Source organism: Podarcis gaigeae, assembly GCF_964106915.1.
Source record: "Podarcis gaigeae genome assembly, chromosome: 11".
In the NCBI taxonomy this organism is placed as follows: domain Eukaryota; kingdom Metazoa; phylum Chordata; class Lepidosauria; order Squamata; family Lacertidae; genus Podarcis; species Podarcis gaigeae.
The window spans coordinates 28,888,150-28,909,627 of record NC_139687.1 but is presented as its reverse complement, the minus strand read 5'-3'; the positions used below and the strand labels follow the sequence as shown (position 1 = coordinate 28,909,627).

At 39.7% G+C, this 21,478-nt stretch overlaps 1 protein-coding gene across 8 annotated transcripts in view; it reads right to left on the bottom strand.

Moving 5' to 3' along the window:
• The window catches only part of ARB2A (ARB2 cotranscriptional regulator A), a 211,560-nt gene that overhangs the window by 91,007 nt on the left and 99,075 nt on the right, over positions 1 to 21,478 (bottom strand). For all 8 annotated transcript variants that reach the window (XM_083703286.1, XM_083703284.1, XM_083703287.1 and 5 more), the window contains one exon: positions 11,876 to 11,995. In XM_083703286.1, the coding sequence (XP_083559412.1) occupies positions 11,876 to 11,995 (120 nt within the window). The remainder of the gene's footprint in view (positions 1 to 11,875; positions 11,996 to 21,478) is intronic.

Below are 21,478 nucleotides of genomic sequence, written 5' to 3'. Positions count from 1 at the left end.
TCATGGAGGTCTAAAGATTTCCAGTACTTCAATTAAAAATGCTTGAGGAGTAAGAAAAAATATTGCAAGATGGAGACTTGGAAAACAAATATATGTTATTTCTGTTCCTGTCCAAACCATGTGTAATGGAAGGGAGACGCAGGGAGACTTTCTTATGCCCTTCCTTTCAAAGTAGGCCAGTCACATCTCAAAATTATAACATACACCGTATTAATATCTATAACCCCCAAGCAGAGTGAATTCTGGGAGGTAAAACCAATTACTTCCAAAAGAACCGAGAGTGGCCCCTGCACTTCTGCACTTCTCAGCCATCTATCTATCTATCTATCTATCTATCTATCTATCTATCTATCTATCTATCTATCTATCTATCTATAGTGGTACCTTGGGTTACAAACACTTTGGGTTACAGACTCCGCTAACCCAGAAATAGTACTCCGGGTTAAGAATTTTTCCTCAGGATGAGAACAGAAATCGTGCTGAGGCAGTGCGGCGGCAGCGGGAGGCCCCATTAGCTAAAGTACCTCAGGTTAAGAATGGCGTCAGGTTAAGAATGGACCTCCGGAACGAATTAAGTTCGTAACCAGAGGTACCACTCTATCTATCTATCTATCTATCTATCTATCTATCTATCTATCTATCATCTATCTATCAGATTTTCCTGGTCCATGCCTTGTCTCTTTTTCAGGTTGTACAGTCTTTCTTACATATCAGCTACAGTTGTTGTGAGACATTAGTATAAGGTTGGGGAACAAGAGGGGGGAGAGGAGGGGTGTTGTGGTGAGGCTTATATATTTTGTACAGTGTACATAGTGGGTTTTGTGTCAGTGTCAACTTTTGTGTCAGTGAGAGGTATTGAGGGGCAGGGTGTGGTTGGTTGTCTGCAGTGGGGGTTTTTTGTATTCGCGAGGGGGAGGGCTTGTTGGGTCAGGTAAGCTAGATTGATTTGTATGCTGTTGGTGGATCCTTGTTGTCTTGTTGGTATGTGATACAGGGGAGCCATACTAGGGTGGAGGCATCCTCTTCTATTTGTGCCCATGTCAGTTTCAGTCTATTGGTAAGCTTTTCTAGTAAGGCTTTTCCCATACAATTTGATACCATTGGTCCATGTTTACCACTGACAGGTTTCTCCAGTGTCTGGCTATGCGGCATCTGGCTGTTGAGAGTAGGTGGGTTATAAGCTCTGTATAATGTTAGTGGTCATTATGAAACTTGGAAGACGTCCAGTAGGGCCAGTTCTAGGGTGAGTTCTAATACCTGTTTAGTTATTTTGTATATCTCTTGTAGGACTTTGTATATTGTGGTTACCATCCCCTTGCCATGTTCCTCTGCTATCAGGTTTTCGAAGGTGGTCAAGGGTCTAGTGGCTTCTGATTTTACTGCTGGATTGTTTAAGAAGGCATGTAGTTGATGGTGAATTAGCCAAGGTATTTGGGTGTCCCTTAGTTTGTCTTGTGGTTCTTGTGTTGCTATGGGTTTTTGTAGAAGTCTTTTAGACTTCTGCCAGGTTTTTATCTGGAGGTTTTGTGCTGCATGTTGGGATAGTGGTTGATAGGCCGGGGGGTTGGTGGGGATAGGGAAAGTTTGCCTACTTTTCTTTATCTCAGTTTATGAGGAACAACAGATGCCTTCCCCACTCTGAGATTCAGAACATCCTGCTCTTTTCCCCATGAAATCCCACTTTTCTACTCAAGTAGTATGCACTCAGCAGCAAGGTACATGGAAGATTACAATAATAATAAACAATAAACTTAGTTGGTCTCTAAGGTGCTACTGGAAGGAATGTTTTTATTTCTTTTGACTATGGCAGACCAACATGGCTAACTACCTGTAACTAAAATAATCCTAGAGTTTGGCATAAACACACTTCAGACCCCAAGAGCCAAATTATATGAAGTTCTGTTAAAAATAACAAGGAAGGAAGAGGCAAACAGGTAAGCAGAATATTGAAAATAAAGAGAGAACTTTCCTAGTTATTTATAAAGTAGCTTCTGGTCTCCCATGAGTAACAACAGAGCAAGCAGTCCACTGCAGACTTTCTGATGATCCCAGACCAACTTGTAATGGAATGTGAGTGGTCCTGATGTGAGGGCATAGGCTGCCTGGCCACAGGCTATTTTTAAGCCTATTCATGCTGGGTGGGGTGACAGCTGGCACCTTTTCAGCCAATAAAAGCACAAGTCACATTTGCAAGGTAGTCTTTAAACAAATTAAGGGAAGTCTGGGGTGGGGGTGGGGACATGGCAGACACCTTTTGGGATTTGGGAAATGGTTATTGCTTTATCTTATTGTCAAGACAGACCCTAAAACCTTCCCAACATGCATGTGAGCATATGGATATGGCCGAAGACAGTATGAAGTGACACTTCAGGAACTGTGGACACCTTACATATTCCAGGTGCCAGGCAAGTTACTCATACCTGAAGCACAAGTAAGTTGCATAGCACAGAGTGTGGGAACTCAACTTGCAGATGGGAAAGACACACAGACCTCCCAATCCTGCACTGTCTTATTAAGCTGCCTGGGCATTTTTCTGTGTTTTTCCACTGGAAGGAGAAATGGTGAAAACTTGATTTCTGTGAAGCTGCACTGATACACCACTGGGCCACACCCTAGAATATTAGGACAAATCTTCCATCAATATAAACTGAGGTAATGCGAATTGGTTAACACATACAGTTAATCTGGCCCATAGTAAGAAATATAAAGAATGTGGAACGAAGGAACAAAATAAAAATAATAATAATCAGGAGTCTCCTATTTTTATATTGATACAAAATGATACAAGTTGTATAATATAAGGAAGTTAGGCTGGGGAAAAAGAGGTTCCATTCTCTTTTAACACTTTAATCTTAACAGAACATAGTCCAGTTTTATCAGAACTACATTAATTTCCCACCATGTCTGTGCCATGAAAGACTACTCAGCCGAGGATTAGATATAAAAGCGCAGCACACAGCAGTGTGGGTAGTCATTCAGCTTCTTATGTAATAGGTTTATCAAGTCAGCATTTAAGGATTTATACCAAGTGTCTTTATAATTATGTTAATTGGTAGATAACACATGGGTCAACTATAAACTACTCAATATTTTCAAATAGCTAAGCAACACTAAGATGCACAGAAGCATGGATACATTTAGTGTAATCAAAAAGATTTAGCATGCTTTTTATTGATTTCAAATTTAAGTCCCTGTGATCTCTGGTTAGCAACAATATTAACCTCTGGATACACTGAATATGGAGTAGTATGGGCTAACTATTGCATTTACAGTATATACTATTTTTTTGTTATACTTGACTTTTTCTTAAAGAGCCAATATAGTATTGGCATCAAAAGTCTGGGACGCAGGTGGCGCTGTGGGTTAAAGCCTCAGCGCCTAGGACTTGCCGATCGAAAGGTCGGCGGTTCGAATCCCTGCGGCGGGGTGCGCTCCCGCTGCTCGGTCCCAGCGCCTGCCAACCTAGCAGTTCGAAAGCACCTCCGGGTGCAAGTAGATAAATAGGGACCGCTTACCAGCGGGAAGGTAAACGGCGTTTCCGTGTGCGGCTCTGGCTCGCCAGAGCAGCGATGTCACGCTGGCCACGTGACCCGGAAGTGTCTTCGGACAGCGCTGGCCCCTGGCCTCTTAAGTGAGATGGGCGCACAACCCCAGAGTCTGTCAAGACTGGCCCGTACGGGCAGGGGTACCTTTACCTTTTATCAAAAGTCTATTTTTGAATTGCTGCTTTGACAAACACTAATAATTCAGAGTCCAGGACTTTATGGTTAAGTGTACTGTATAACTCTAACATGCCCGGTTGTCCCTCTGATTCTCATTATTGTCTCAAAGCCTGATTCTCACGAAACATTTCTTTTACACTGGATTTGCCTGCAGTCATGTCAGTGACACAGCTTATCCAACTAACAGTGAAAGTAAATTTGCTCAATAGCTTTCACATTAGGACCAAAGAAGAATAACGATATGAACAACATATATGAACATATTAAGATGCCTTAAAGTGGCCTCATTCATGTGCAATGCTAAATCATAGTGAGGAGAACAAAAGTATTTACTTCTGAATTTAAACTATTTATGATTTGTCTTTATCCCCAAACCAGGAGAAACTAGTTAGTTTAAACTATGATTTGTCTGAGCCCATTCCAAAATGTGCCTTACAACATGACTTGTTCAGACACACCATAGTTAAAACTAACTGAATTTCTTCCCAATCTGGACATTACATCAAACTGTGGTTAATTTAAAACTGGAAACAAAAGCTTCTGACTCCATGCCTCACCCAGCCTCATTCCCATCAAAAGTGCTCCATCTAGCCCAGAATTGTCTGCTCTCACAGACATTCTCCTAGGCACCAGGCAGAGCTCTCAGATCCTATTAGCTGGAGCTGTCAGGATTTGACCCTAGGACCTCTGCCTCCAAAAGTTGGGAAAACTTTGGCAACAACCTCTTTGCAGTGTTGCACCACAGGTGAAGTGGGGAAACAAGAAACACTTGTGTGCATGGTCAAGCCCTTGCACTACAGAGGCTTTCTTTGATATTCACTCTGTTACAATACTATTGCTTCTTCCCTTCAACCTTCAAAGAATAATAATTCACAACAACAACACCCCCCCTAGGTTTCACACTAGGCCCCAAACCTTGAAATACATTCTACGTCTATTCTTTTATCAGTATTTAGTTTCTTTTATCAGTATTTGGTTTCTAAAATACTACAGTTGTTCTCAATTCAGACTCCCAATATCCACCATGGTAGGTGAGTGCCTTGAAACATTCTTAGAAACCAGTAGTAATTTGTTTCCCATTCTTGGACTCTGCAGGTGTATGAAGTGTGGTCATATAGGAAAACCACACTGGAAATGAAGTATGAGTAACTTGTATACATGTGCAACTGAAACAGCCACCTCATCACCAGCAATGGCAACATCGAAGGTTAAGGGAGTGGACATTTATCATCATTTCCTCCCCCATTCAAACCTTTACTTGATCGTCTTGCCACCAGATAGAGGGAAAAGCTCTTGATTGTCCAGCTGCCTGGCTGAAAAGCAGTCCTAGCACATCTGGTGCTTTCTGGTCTTTTCTGGTCCTGATTACTACATTGCACTTATTAGGGTAAGGGAGTTATTGTTTCCATGGAACTTCAAAGAGCAACAGTTATACCAGCAGCAATATTTAAGACCAGGAGAATGCAGCTTTTCCATCGTTCACCCCAGTATTTTCAGATGTTACCAATGCCTTTTAAAAAGTTGGCGATAGCCAACTAAGTCATACTCAGAGTAGACCCTTTGAAATAAATGGGCTTAATGCCAACGATTTCAATGGATCCGAATATGATTGGTATTGGATACTGTCCTTTCTTTATTATGTATTAATCTTTATTATTAGCCACCTTAGAGGTGTGTTGTGAAGAAAGGCAAGATATGATTATTTTAAATAAACTGCCTTTGGGAAAATGCTTCCCCTACTGCATTTGTGGTGTCCCCCCCCCCCCACTCCTGTTCTACTTAAATTTCCATTCTAACTTCTTCAGGGCTGGGGCCTTTTTAATTTTGTTCCTCTCTAAAGTACACATATCAATGGTAGTACATAAAAAATAATACATTCCTTTGAGAAGTTGCTTTAAACATGGAGCTTCTCTTTATTTACATTCTTCATAGTACTAAGAATTTAATTAGAACCATGCTATCTATGTCTAGCTCTCAGTAGGCAAAGCAAGAGGTGAGCAATGGGGTAAGTAATAATCTCTATTTCAATGACAGTATAAAAGGAAATATGAAAAAAATGTGATATGGTTAGAATTTTGAAATTCCATAAGAAGAATGCTGTGACGCACATCTATTTTTAGTACTGTATATTGAGAACAGTAATTTACTTATAGTTATCTATTAGCCTAAAATTTAATTTCAAGCTTTTAATTTGTGTATCTTACATATTCTCAGTCTTCACCATTAGTTCACATTTGAAAGCAACCCTGTATCAGGAATTTTTTTTAATGTCTAATGTTTCACAATTTTTTAATGTGTTGTAAGCTGCCCAGTGGGTGGGGTATAAATAATAAAATTATTATATTAATAATTATTATTAGTTCTTACATAACACTTTAAAAACAATTTATTTAGATATATTTATTGATGAAATTTTATTTCCCACACATATTGAGTCACATCTATGAACCCTGAAAGGCTGGAGAACAGTAGCTCCTCAGTACAATAACAAGAGAGCTTGGTGGGCTGTCATACAGTATAATGTAGTGTAGGCTCACTGTATTTCCTCTAAGAAGAAGATTTTGGATTTGATATCCCGCCTTTCACTCCCTTTTAAGGAGTCTCAAAGCAGCTAACATTCTCCTTTCCTTTCCCTTCCTCCCCCACAACAAACACTCTGTGAGGTGAGTGGGGCTGAAAGACTTCAGAGAAGTGTGACTAGCCCAATGTCACCCAGCAGCTGCATGTGGAGGAGCGGAGATGTGAACCCGGTTCCCCAGATTATGAGACTACTGCTCTTAACCACTACACCACACTGGCTCTCTAAGAACTCTCTAAGAACTCACTATATAGTTCTTCCCTTACCCCTGCCCCACTGAAGTGCTCATCCTCTCATTGGAATAATTAACGTGAAGCCAAGAAAGCCAAGATAACTATTTTAATGTTTGCATTCATTTTGATCAAAATTCCAAATACAGCAAGCTAGGAACTCCCCCTCCTACAACAGATGCTACAGGTTGTTACACTACAGGTTCAAAATAGGTTAAAAGTCTTGTTCTACTCTGAAAGTCCTAATTTGGCATCTCCTGCTTAGTTTACTGGTAAATAGTTAAATTAAATGTTGTTAAGCAACTACTGTACTTCAAACCTAAACACTTGCTATGTAGGGGCTCCAATTTAGTTACCTTGAAATTGAGCTGCAGAGCTTGCAGATGGGTGATTTGCTTTGGTTTACCAAAGTCGGTCCAACTCTTAAGCAACTGACCTCAAGCAACAATATTGCTTGGAAAACCATGGTTTTATATATGTATTTCTTAGATGTATATAACAATATTACTATATCTATCTATGCATAGGTTTTAAATGCATATCCTGCTCTTACAGGGGTCTTGTATAATATCTGAAAAGTTTACAGGTTTTTTTCTGTATGAAAAATGATTCAATAATCAAAACTTTATTGAGCATAGTGGTTACTACCTAAAGTTCCAACTCATCAAATGAGACTAAGGAGGAGGAAGCTGAGAAGCAGTGCCATACACTGGACTGGATGCAATGAAGGGAAGCAGCTAGGGTGACAGAGAGCAGAGTGAGGTTGCTGGGGCAGCCCCCCATTTGTTCTAAAGGACCAGTTTGCACTGCTCTATTCCATGGGACATTTCTGCATGTCTGTTTCTAAGGTACAATAGTTACTTCATGGTGACTCTTACATTTCTGAAATGATTGTTTGAATTGGCTTAGTGAAAAAGAGCATACATTCCCTAGCAGCACTTAAATATTACAAAAAACAGTTTATTTATTTGGAAATAAATTATTTAAGAAGACAAGAACCACTGTAGCCCACTGTTAAATATATATTTCACTCAATAAACATTCCTGTTTTTTAAAGGACAAAAAAAGCCAAATGTTTGGAAAAAGTGAAGTATTTCAAGAGTTGATTTATCAATCATTCAGGTTGCCTGTACTTACAGCAAATAAATATATTAAATACATTGTTAAAACTCTTTTTCATAGTATAGATCTTTTCTTAAATCAGTTATCTTCTGTGAAATGTATTCTTCAGAACTAGTTTTGCACGTGTGATAGATATGTGATGTCCCAGTGGCTATATATTATATTCTTCCTCCCATGCACACACCTCCTGCAGAGATAGCAGACTACAGAAGCTGACCCTTACTGAGACCATCTTGTCTATCTGACAAAGCTCCTTTTTAACTTCTTACTTACTGCTTACTTCCTGCGATGGAGAAAAACTTTAGCTCTGCTTGTGATAATTTCACAGGCCCTGAGTACCCTGACCCTAGAAGCCCCAAGGTCAGAAGTCAAATCTTGTTCTGAAACATCTGTGTGCTTCATATTAAAGTAGAACAAAAGTGGAGAAATATCCACCAGCGTGACAAGAGAAACAAGCAAAATGGGAATGACACATTGGTCATCTGTTAGCCATGCCATCTCAAGCCACTGACTGAAAAGGGAGAGGGGAAGATTTAGTTTAAAACGGTTTTGAATCTTAATACTTCAGGGAAACATTTCTATTTTTAAAATTAAGAATTCACAAACTGAATGTATTACATCTCTTGCCAATAGAGTTCCAAAAATTAACAGTCTGCTAAAAACATAAATCATTACAATATATGGGGGAAATTATATGTATCATTTAAAATGTTAATTGTTAATAATGTCTTTTGAAAACATGGAAGGTCTTTTTACTGCTTACTTGTGTGTAGCACTGACTAGACAAAACAATATTTTCTGGTTACAAAGGGTGATAAAAATGTAAAAAATTACAGCTGATCATGTCAGTCAAATATTTGGGAAGCTAGACAGATAATTCTCTGTTTTCTGTTCATCATTCACAATACACGGCTGGAGAAACAGTGAAGCAACAAGAACAATTAGCATATTGCTTTCTGAAAGAGGAAAACTTGTTCCAGCACTGGAAAAATTGGGAAGCCATGTGACAAATGCACATCTTTCTTATTCATTGCCTAGTTGTGCCAGATACATACTAATCAAAGTCTAGAAAACAAAGTATCACAGGAGCATCACTTTCCTATCATCTCTAAAACCAAAAGTTCATTTTATTTATCAAGCAGTGATGGACTAAAAACAATTTTCAATACAGAAGTATCATCTCTACATGTAATTCATAATGTCATCCATCTCCATTACGAAACAAAATAAAAATAAAAATAAATGACCTTTAAAAGTGTATTTTGGTTCCCTACCATGTAACTGGTGCATTCATACCATTAACTATGGGTGTAGTCAGGGTCAGGGGTCAGGAGGGCCATTTAGCCTGGGGCCTCAAGCTCAAAGAAGGCCTCGAATCTAGACACTTGTTAATTTGGGGACATTTAATAAGTTTCTCAACTTGTTTTAGGTGCACTGAACGAAATTGTGACATACTATCAGTTTAGAGCTGCAAATTTGGAAACATAAGAGATGTGATTTGGTAAAAGACTTTGGTTGTTGTTAACGGCTTTTGTCTTATGCTTAATATCAACTGTGACACTACAAGAAAGCAATATTTCCCCTCAATAACTAGGTGCAATTGCACAGCACACACAAAAGCCTAGAAAAGCATTCACTTTAAAAGGAATTGAATTCTCTCTCATACACACACTTTGTTTTTGTGTATTGCCATTTTTTATTTTCATTATAGCTAGGGACAGTGGTAGCTGGTCCATTAAGTCAACTGGGGTTTAGCCCTACCGAGTGAAATGCCAACAAAAATTAAAATCAAGCAATTTCTCCCCCACAAAACTGATAACAGAATGATTTTGGAATCTCCCCCATCTCACTCCCTCTTTCCCCACCTTCTTTTCACTTCACTCACTTCCTAACATATGCACTATTTATGGAAAGGCTTCACAGCCACAAGCGTAATACAATACAAAATGTAGTAATATACTTTATTGGTTGCCCAACAGAACAAGTGAAAGAAACCCAAGTTTGTATTGAGTTACCTCAAATAAGCTTAAATATAGGTAAGGTCTTCACAGCCACAGGGGACAACTCAAGCTGTGATCCTGTGCCCCCTTACCTGAGAGGAAGCCACAGAGACATGTGTATGATTGCACTGTTTAACAGTGACATCTCCTACTTATACTATGCAACTCATGACATACTCATTCACAGGAGGAATAACTTGCAAAAAGACAAACTGAATATCAGAATCATCGCATGCATGTTTAATATCTTGCCTAAAAACAAAAGAGCAATGCTTTACTTTACATCATTAAAGGTGCTAGTCAGAAAGTGCTAAAGCAACAGGAGCCACTCTTGGCAATCCTTTACAGCATGCATAAACTGCACTCACAACATATCTAGAGTGCTCCCCCCCCCAATTGCATAGAAACCAAAGGGCATGAGACCCTTCAAAGAATTACAAAGCAATATGGTCCAGTATGCTTTCTATTTCAGTTTTTGCAATAGTCAAATGCCCACATATTTATCATTCATTCTTACATACAATAAAAAAAACACAGTACTATAGTCATATCACATCATTTTGTTCTCCGGTATAAATACCCACAGACAAAATGCATGAACAAAAGATATGTCTATTGAGAATGCTGATACTAATCCAATATCTTATACTGTATATTAACAGCAAACTGAATGTGTATGTATCCTTATATAGTAAAAATAACACCATCCATGGACAAGGGAGGGGATAAGCAGGTTGGGGAAATATATTACAAATTCTCAGGAGCGAGAAAATTACTAACACTTCTACAAGGACTAATTTTATTAGGTCTGAGATAAAGAGAAATAAACTGTATGAGCCAAGGGCCATATAGGTATTTTCAGCCCTTTTACCCATTTAAAATGGGCAAAACCTTTCTAGATGCCTGTAGGACCCAAATTCCAAAATGTAAACATGTCCTATGTCAAATCGCCCACAATATTCTATTTAGTTACAGGTTGTTCTGATTCTCATTACAATAATGGAGGCCCTTCCAATATTGTCTGAGATGAAGGGCAGGATCTTACTATGGGTGTCGTGAAAGTTCAACTGAGCCTAGCTTGAATACAAATCCCCGGAGTTCACAAGACTCGCCCTCAAATCAAGAAATGAGTTTCCCAACCCATGGACTTCCTCTCCCTGTTCACGCATAGATCCTAGGAAGAAAAATGGGATATAAATGTAGCAAATAAATCCAAGGACTGAGGGAAGAAGTCCAGTGATTCTTCCTGCCTATCTCTATTACTTCTTTTCGGCCATCCAAAGCCATCACCATAGCAGCCTCCTACAACATTCCCCACATCCCTTCACAAGAGCATGTGAGTGTATAAAAAAAACAGGGGAAGTAGTCTCCTTTCATCCCATCCTTGATCGCCCTATGTAAATACAAAAGGTTCCCTTAAACAAACAACTGTCCCATAAAACACCATGTCCCCTGATTAGGATGGGATAAGGAGGAGGGAAAGAAAGAGGACGAGCTGGGGAGAGAGGGCAATTTTTCTCGCCATCACTTCTGCCCCCCTAAAAAGAGAAGGAAGTGATAAGTTTAGAGGGGTTTGGAGTAGCAGGAAAGAATGAGGGGCTGGAAATGAGGTGGATATAGGCATGACTAGTTCAGAAGATTGTGAACTATCCTGAGATCTTTGGAAGGAGGGTGGCATACAAATTTAATAAATAATAATAATAATAATTAAAGTCTGAATTTTTATGCCCTATGGCACAGTGGTAGACTGGAGGGTGGGAAGAAGTGTCATACTTTACTTTGCACAGAATGATCTGGATGGATGGAAATGCTGTGTGTGTGCATCTGTGTTTGTTTGTTTGTTTGTTTGTTTGTTTGTTTGTATGTATGTATGCATGGGTGCGTGACTGCTTGTGTATGTGTGTATATGTGAAAAAATGAGAGTGTGAAAGAATGAAATAGAGTTCTGCATCTCTGCATACATATATGTGCATGTATACATTGCCTTGTCTACAGCTAGCATGTGGCCTTTTAAGGGTGCCTGACTGTCAACGTGGCTCTTGGGTCAAAAAAGGTTATCCAGCCTTGTTTTACTTAGCAAAAGGGGGGGAAATGAATGAACATAGCCATAGCATATAAAGGAAATATGGTTTTAAGTCCACATACTTAAAAACAACAATACCTAACACTTTGGCAACTATGTGAACAAAAGAAAATAAGGAATAACCAAACAGCAATACTCACCAATTCCACAAATGCAAGTCCACCATAACTGTGAGCCACAAAAAAAACATTTTCAGCTGCTGATTGGGAGATAAAGTGGTCCCATATGTAAATTGCATGTTCTTCAGGAGAGCCATTTTCCTAGAAAGTGAAGATAACGCTAATTATGATCATGCTTATTTATTTGGAGCTTGAGATATGCTAGATGCTTTTTAAAAAAGTAAACAAAAAGTTCCTGCCCAAGAGGCTTATAATCCAAATAGACAAGAAACACAATGGATAAGAAGGGTTTTTTAAAAAGAGAGAAATAATATGCAGATATGCACCACACACTTCTTTAAACAGACACACACAACCCCCTTCCTAACATGAAGTACATTCACTAAGAAGAAAATGGAACATCATAACTTGCACATGTTATAAAATAGGGAGCTTTTTTAAAAGAAACAGAAGGAAATATAAAGTAAAAGAGAGATAGCAAGGCCAAAAGAAGTTAACTTTTAAGGAGCTTTTAAAGAAGAGAAAAATTAAAGAACAAACAAGAGTGGGAAGAATGAAGAACTGTAGCTGCAACACACTGACCAGAGGCAAGTACAAAACAGAAAGAAACTGATAATCACAATTATTTTGCAACACGTACCCTACCCTAATCTTTTCTCAGCCATCATTGTTTAGTTTTACATTTCTCTGTATTATGCACTTTAAGATAACATTTAAAACCTATTACATCTGAAATACAATGGTCATAGACCATCTAATTCCTTTCAATAGCTGTCCCACTGAAACAAACATTTACCTATATTGTGATAATATGATATGATTAATATAGTGATGTTGTTGCACTGTGTTTATTTCTGCACCTGATCCCTATAATCTGCTCTACATCACCAGACTAGGGAAACAACATGCAGGAAACTTGCCCCAGAGCTTTATGGGAAAAAGGAGAATTAGATAGTGTTGGTAGCAGCCTGAGGTCAAACCTTAAGGTCAAGTTCTACCAAAATCTGTAGCAGAAAAATAAGGAGGAGTTGATAGAAACATTTTAAATTCCAGCTATGGGAAGCTAAATAGTAATGCAGAGTCTACCTTACCTAAAGCCCATGAGACACAGGAGATAGAGAATGCAAGGTAGAACCATCCCTATTCATTTTAATTTGTGGATGAAAGGAGGCAGCTGTAACTACTGGCTTTGTCTTCCTTGTTCAATCTAATGAACCTGTTCTTTTCACAAAAGGTTTAAAACCTTAAAATTCCTGCCTAATTAGACAAATCTCATGTCTCTTTTTTGGGGGAAAAACAAGTTAACACTTTATGAATAGAATTTAACAAGTCATTTAATGCAGTGATAAGTTTTAAAAGCTTTATTCTTAATTATTATCTTTATTTTAGTTCTCTTACTAGGAGAAGGCAGAATTAGTACATCTTACTATCTGTCAGTAACTATTAAAATTATCAGACATATCAGATATTGAGCACCTGTCAATCCAGTGAGCTGGAAATTCAACGAAAGACTACTCAGCAAGATAAGGGAAATTTGGATTATTTAAGAAAAAAACATAATAAAAGGCTATTTGATCACATATAAAATCCATAAAATGAAAAGCTACAGTGCATATTCATTTAATGATAACTTTAGTTATTTAAGGGAAAGTGTACAAAAAAAAGGTTTTTTATTTCTAACTTTTGAATGTTCTATAGAACACAAGATTTATACCAGACAAGGGTGGGATATTAATAAATATACCAGTTAAACACAACATGTTTAATTATATTTAAAGGTAAAGGTAAAGGTACCCCTGCCCGTACGGGCCAGTCTTGACAGACTCTGGGGTTGTGCGCCCATCTCACTTAAGAGGCCAGGGGCCAGCGCTGTCCGGAGACACTTCCGGGTCACGTGGCCAGCGTGACAAAGCTGCATCTGGCGAGCCAGAGCTGCACACGGAAACGCCGTTTACCTTCCCGCTGGTAAGCGGTCCCTATTTATCTACTTGCACCCGGAGGTGCTTTCGAACTGCTAGGTTGGCAGGCGCTGGGACCGAGCAGCGGGAGCGCACCCCGCCGCAGGGATTCGAACCGCCGACCTTTCGATCGGCAAGTCCTAGGCGCTGAGGCTTTAACCCACAGCGCCACCTGCGTCCCTCTTTAATTATATTTACATTATTATTAATGGTTTTGTAGAGGTAGGCCTAAGCAGAACCTGTTTATTTTGCTGCTAGGAAGAACTGGTAATTCCAAATTAATAGGGAAAATAGACAATACTGTCATTTGGTACTTTTCCTTACCTGCCTTGGAGCTTAATTTTATAGGATTCTGTAGCAGAAAATTGTGCAATTTTGCCCCACTTACCTTGTATTTGATGCCAGAGGAGCACAAAGTGATATGTGCTTAATGAATACAATAAAATAGGGCAGAGTAACTAACAAGAATAGCAAATAAGGAACACTTATTTAAAAGAGGAGAATCTCAGCTTTAATTTTTGGCAGGAACATAGGAAGGAACTCTGGATATTAAGGCCCAGGCCCACCTCACCTTATCTTTGCCTTCCCACCTGGCTTTTTTGCTTTCTAACAAATACCTTTCTTTTCTGGCATGTGTTTGGCTGGCCAAGTTGATTATTGTTTTATTATTTGAAGAACATGGATTTTTTAATGTTACTATTATCTACCATTCAGAACCCAACATGGTAGTAAATAGCCCATTATGGTAGCCACTGAAAGCCATAATCTTCTATGAAGTTGTCTAATTGCCATTTAAAGCTGGAAGCAAATTCTGCCCTGAAATGTCCCAACATTTAGCTTGATGGGATAACCAGAGGTTCTGCCCTTATATGAGTGAGAAAAACATTTCTCTATCCATTTTTGTATCCACTATTCTTGAGAAAAATATAACTGAAACCACCCCATTGTGAAGTTTACTGGCTTTCACCAGGATAATTTCAACAGGACCTTTGCAAGATTCAAAGAAAATTTTCTGTACAGTCATATCTCGGGTTGAAGTCGCTTCAGGTTAAGCCTTTTCGGGTTGCGCTCTGCGGCAACCTGGAAGTAACGGAGTGTGTTACTTCCGGGTTTCGCCGCTCATGCATGTGCAGACGCTCAAAATGACGTCATGCATGGAAGCGGCGAATTGTGATCCGCGGACGCGGGTTGCGTTTGCTTCAGGATGCGAACGGGGCTCCGGAACGGATCCCATTCGCATCCAGAGGTACCACTGTATATAAAATGAGGCATTTTACAAACATATCTAGTCAGCTTGTTTGGGTTATATTACACATTAAGCAATATTATTTTAGTCTTTTTTTAAAAAAAACCCAAACACAGCATTGTTTGACAAGTAAGACCAGCGAGGCATATAACATTTTAATGAATCAAACCATTAGTGTCCACAGATAAGCAGTGTGCATACAGTATATACAGTGTTTTCTGGAGCTTTCAAAATGCAGGTTAAAATCATGAATGGAATATTGCCATCATTAATTCTTAAATACCAAGCTGAAGGCAGGCAGAAACCAAAGCCTTATCAACTACACCAGATACTAATACCTAGGCATTGCAAGGTCTGCAGTTATGATGGACTACCTGAGCTGATAACACATGGAATTATCTAAACAACATTTGCATATTTGTGTAATTATTTCCTAAGGTTAATTAGCTCCAGCAAAGCAGTTTGCCCTTTGAGACTGCTTACAGTGACAGGTTCACATATTTCCTGCTTTGATGCCAAATTATCCTGATTCTTTTTTTCTTTTTTCGTTCTGCTAACCTGTTGCTAGGCAGATAGAAATCCTGCAATGTTTTCAAGGAGCTCAATCGTAATAATTTCAAAATACAAAACTAGAGAACTTTCTCCCAAGAAGTAGACCATAGTCAAATCAGCCTTTCCACAGTTGAAAAGCAAACTGAAACTGTTTCAACAACATGTTAAACCTCTAGGTTTTTACAGCATGACTTCAGATATGCACTTGGTATTTACATATGTTCTTACTTTTCTATGTATGTAACCCAGTGCCATGTACTGAAATGTTAATCTGAACTGCTGGATGCCAACAATTTGCAATGGGAACACAGCTTTCCTGGTACACGCTATTCATGTCCAGAAACATTTATTGATGTGTATAAATCAATGTGTATGGCAATAAGGGCTACCTTTCTTTAAAAAAGGGAAAAGTTTGGTATCTTAGGTTTTAGCTCCATCCATTCAATTTTGAGCAATTTCTTCCTCACAGCACAGCCACACATGACACAACTCCCATTGCTCAGAAGTCTCACTTTCAACACTTCTGGAAAGTGATGGGCTGAATGGGGGAAGAGAAAGGTCTGTTGCACAAGCTGATCTCTGCTCACATAACTGTTGGATACAAACCCCCATAAAATGGCGTAGACAGAAATTTTACTTCACAATAGAGGTCACCAATGCAGGAAGAAGCAAAGGCATATTTGGGATGGAATATTAGGATGTGGGAAATCTGTCACCCTTTCACACACCTGATTCAGCCTAGACAGGATTTCCTGTGGAAAGTGCAATTAGTTTTGCTGAATGCGAGCTTCATTCATCAGAATACACTCACTTTAGAAACTATATAGATAGAAGTCGAAGTATTTTAAACACAAAACCTATATAACCAACATCAAGTTATGATTACACGAGTCCAGCAATAAAATATCTCAGTATACATACTGATGATTTTTTTTAGTATTCAGATAGATGCTATCCAAATGAAGCAAACAGGTTATTGTCCATAATCTCTTTTTTCATCAAAGCTCATTCAAAAGTTCAAAACAGGTTTTGCTTTAACCATGTAAAATGCCAATAAAACATTTACTGCATTGTAATAGTTGCACCTTCCGCTCTGGATGCCCCTTGAATTGAGAATTGTCACCAATGTGTTAATCATTACTATTCTAGTCTGCTATTCAGTGCAACTAAGTTATTGATCCCACTGGTATTTTTCAGTCCTGTTTGACATAGAATAAGAATAGAATAAACATAATGGAGAGCTGTAGTACCAGTTCAAATAGGGCGTATCACCAACAATCATGGAGGAAAACAGGGCAGATGGAACAAGGGCACTTTATAGAAGGCAAGGCAGAGCAATTTAAGAGTGGCCTGATGAGCAGATGTCAGACGTGAGCAGAATGCAGGTCTATGAAGAACATGAAATCCATGAACAGGTATCTAAGATTTAGTGTGAAATGTTACCAGGTAGTATAAGTGCTCAGAAAATGCTTGGACAAATTAATTTATTCATGACTGCCACTAATGTTAAATCAAGCATCCATGCAGTGTACCTATGATCATCAGATGCTTGGGACAAAAATTATAGATATGGATGACTACCACAATCCTGATCTGATAGTGGGTTTCCAGACACCTGATCTGTCTGTTTTAGAGCCAGAATGCTCTAAATGGTAACAAGAGCTGCTTTGATTTGGCTAATTAATTATATATAGTGGGGTGCAGGAAGAACCTGGGGTCCTCCAGATGTTGTTAGATTCCCCCCATCAACTCCACTCAGTATAGCAACTAAGAGATAATTGGGAGCTGTAGTTCAGTAACTTGCCAACAAAGGTCCGTATAGTTAAAGCCATGGTTTTCCCAGTAGTGATGTATGGAAGTGAGAGCTGGACCATAAAGAAGGCTGATCGCTGAAAAATTGATGCTTTTGAATTATGGTGCTGGAGGAGACTCTTGAGAGTCCCATGGACTGCAAGAAGATCCAACCTCTCCATTCTTAAGGAAATCAGGCCTGAATACTCACTGGAAGGACAGATCCTGAAGCTGAGGCTCCAATACTTTGGCCACCTCATGAGAAGAGAAGACTCCCTGGAAAAGACCCTAATGTTGGGAAAGATGGAGGGCACAAGGAGAAGGGGACGACAGAGGACGAGATGGTTGGACAGTGTTCTCGAAGCTACAAACGTGAGTCTGACCAAACTGCGGGAGGCAGTGGAAGACAGGAGTGCCTGGCGTGCTCTGGTCCATGGGGTCACGAAGAGTCGGACACGACTAAACGACTAAACAAAAAAGTCCAGTAACGTCTGGAGTGTCTCCGCTTTCTGAACCTTGCTATATAGATTAGATATGAGAAGTCAGCAAAATAAGAAATGAAGCCAAGAGACAACTATTACCCGTGAGAAACCAAGGGGGAGGGAACAAGGAATCAAAGAATTTTTTAGGGCCTAAGACACACACACAGGGACGCGGGTGGCGCTGTGGGTAAAACCTCAGTGCCTAGGACTTGCCGATCATATGGTCGGCGGTTCGAATCCCCGTGGCGGGGTGAGCTCCCATCGTTTGGTCCCAGCTCCTGCCCACCTAGCAGTTTGGAAGCACCCCTAAGTGCAAGTAGATAAATAGGGACCGCTTTATAGCGGGAAGTTAAACGGCGTTTCCGTGTGCTGTGCTGGTGCTGGCTCGCCAGCTGCAGCTTCGTCACGCTGGCCACATGACCCGGAAGTGTCTTCGGACGGCGCCGGCTCACGGCCTCTATAGCGAGATGAGCACGCAACCCTAGAGTCGGACACGACTGGCTTATTTAGCTAGCATGTAGGTGGCAGTTATGACATTTCACATTGCTGGCTGTTGCTGCTTCTTACAGGATAGCTGCTTCTGATGGCCTTTGTGAGGGGAGGAAGCATCCAGTGCCAGCCAATAAAGCAGCTGCAGGTAAAGAGTGTGATGAGGACATTAAGACAGCCCAAAGCATAGACATTCCATGGAGAGAATGCTCCACAGAACATGTTGTAGACTATATGAGAAAGAGGGGTGTGAATACAGTGGTACCTTGGGTTACATATGCTTCAGGTTACACACACTTCAGGTTACAGACTCTGCTAACCCAGAAATATTACCTCGGGTTAAGAATTTTGCTTCAGGATGAGAACAGAAATCGTGCTCCGGTGGCGCGGCGGCAGCAGGAGGCCCCATTAGCTAAAGTGGTGCTTCAGGTTAAGAACAGTTTCAGGTTAAGAACGGACCTCTGGAACGAATTAAGTACTTAACCCGAGGTACCACTGTATTTAGAAAGGTTGCAGCCATGATCAACGGCAGTTGCAGCCTAAAGACATGCAAGTGATGGATGGCATTCAGACATTAAAAACCACTGCCAAGACCCTGTATTTCAGTGTCCTGCTCAAAAAGGTGATAGGACAAGCCTGGTCGCTCTTAAAAGTAAAGCTGGCATAGAGAAACACAAAAGCATTGCAAAGCTTTTCCCAGTATGTAATAACTGGGCTTAGTTAGTGGCTAAGAAAAGCTCTTGACGGGGACTCATAGGTGGGTAGGTAGAGATGAGATTGCACTGGATCCAGCATGGCTACCAGAACCTTTGGCAGAAATACTGTATATTGTTACTGAAATTACGGGGGGGGGGGGGCTCACATCTTTAAAGTTGTTAAATGTTACAAATATTATGCCTGAATATATCCTTTCGACTTGATAGCTCAGGAAAGATACATTGCTTTATGAATCATATCAAATCAACCCCTTTGCCAAGTTCCTCCATTCCAACGCCATTTTACCCTTGGAAAAAGGGCTCTTTTCCCTGCCACCTCCCCAAGCTTGAAGACATGTATACACACCTCCTACCCCAGGAAATGCCCAGAGGTGACAATTGCTGGGCTCATTGATCTCCAAGGGAAAGCAAATCTCATCACCAGACTTGCCTCAGGCTCCAGACATGCAAAGCAAGTTCTATTGCACTTTTGGGTGGTGGGTCCTTAACACATGTTTGCCTATGCTTATCTTATACTTGGGTGTTGCCCTGACATATCTGTCTATGCTAATCTTGTGTAACCCTCCCCTTTTGTGACATGTTAGTGATGTAACAATTATGCATTTATGATGCTGTGCAAACTGTATTCTGGGATTTGGTCGGAAAGTTTTAAAAGTCAATGTCACCCTATGCTCAGGGTTCACTTGCTGCTGTTGAACCTGTTGCGCAACAATAAAGAATCTAAGTCTACTGACTGCTGTTTTGCTCCAAAATTGCTTGGCTGGAATTTCCTTCTTTTACTGACTGCATGGACCCACAGGAGACTTGTACCCCAACGAGCTGGGCTGTTGAGTAGTCTCTCAACCCAGAATTTTCCTTAAATTGTGAGCAGCTCAGACCAGGGTTTTGTCGTCTTGTACTCTGTAAAGCTCTGTGCATACTGATGGCATTATATAAATAATAATACTGTGATGACTGGATCAGTAGCTTTAACGTACAAGCAGTCTTGACTTAAAGTTTTTCAGCAGGTAGAACATGTGTCAAGATGACGGTACATGATACTTACTGCCAGAGTGCATAAAGCTTTAGCTGAATGCAGGTAATCATGTATGAGGTAGATTTTGTCAGTGTTGTCAAACTACCATTATAAACAGAAATATTATTTTTAAAGTGAAATACAGCCGAAGTTCACTTATTAGGGAAGAATTGGTATTAAACACTTACTTCCGACTAAACATGCATGAGATTGCACTTCAAATGTAGTTTCCATCATGCTTGCAAAAGCACAAAAAACCCACCCTATGTGAATTATATGATATTCAATATGCAGGCCAGCTGTAATCTTCATAATGTATTTCAAATGAGCCCACACAGTTGAAAAAGTTGCCCATCCCTGTGGTAAAGTAATGAATGCTATAAGCAGCCAGTTGTCCTCTTTGTAAATAATACTGTAGAATGGAAGCACAATGTACTTATAATTATTGAAGCACTGAGTGTCAGACTTCCTTGGGTCTATTTATGATCCAGGGAACAAAAAATTATTTCAGCATTCTAACTTTTGGAAATTTCAAAGGACTTTGGCAGAGGATAGGTGAAGCAAAGGTTAATGCTCAACACACATCTTTTATTACCAAACCATATGCTAAAGGTCACCCTAGGATAATTTTAGAAACTAAGCAGGTTTTATTTTACATAAAACCTTCCTACTCATTAAAAATTGTTCTAAGTGTATATTCTTTCCAAATGTCACTACATGCCAACACATTGCACATAATGTTGCAATAGGTTATATATAAACACTGTCAAACAGTAATAGAGTAACTTTGCATGAAATGGAATTGAATTATGATATACAGCAATATAAAGTAATAAAATCTGTTTCCTCTACAGCACATTTTGGCTCATTCCACTTCAGAAAAAAATGCTGCTTCTTCCATTCCCACCTCACTTACAGTCGGGATGTTGCTTATGGGGCTGAAAGAAACCTCTCCTAGAGCACATGCATCTCCCCAAATGGCAGAGACAAGAAGGAATGCAAAAAAGGCCTCAATGATCACATTGTTACAATATTAAGACCAACAAAAATTATTTACATTAAAAACAGGAAACTGGCCGTTGGACCTTTGGGCCACAAGGGAGGCAAAGGTGTGCTAAAGGAGGAAAAAGGAGATTCCATAGAAGCTTGATTAATTCTTTACCTCTGTCTTCACAGCAGAAGATCCCTGTGAACTAGCTTTCTCAGAAAGAGTGTCTGAGGAACTGAGGCAAATAGTGGTGTCAAGAGACAAAGTTCAAGCCCTTGCTGACAAATTGTTTTAAAAACAGAGAAATCATAGGGTGGCATCCAGGTGGCATCCACTTGAGAGTTCTTAAATAACTCAAATGTGAGATTGCCAATCTTCTAACAAAAA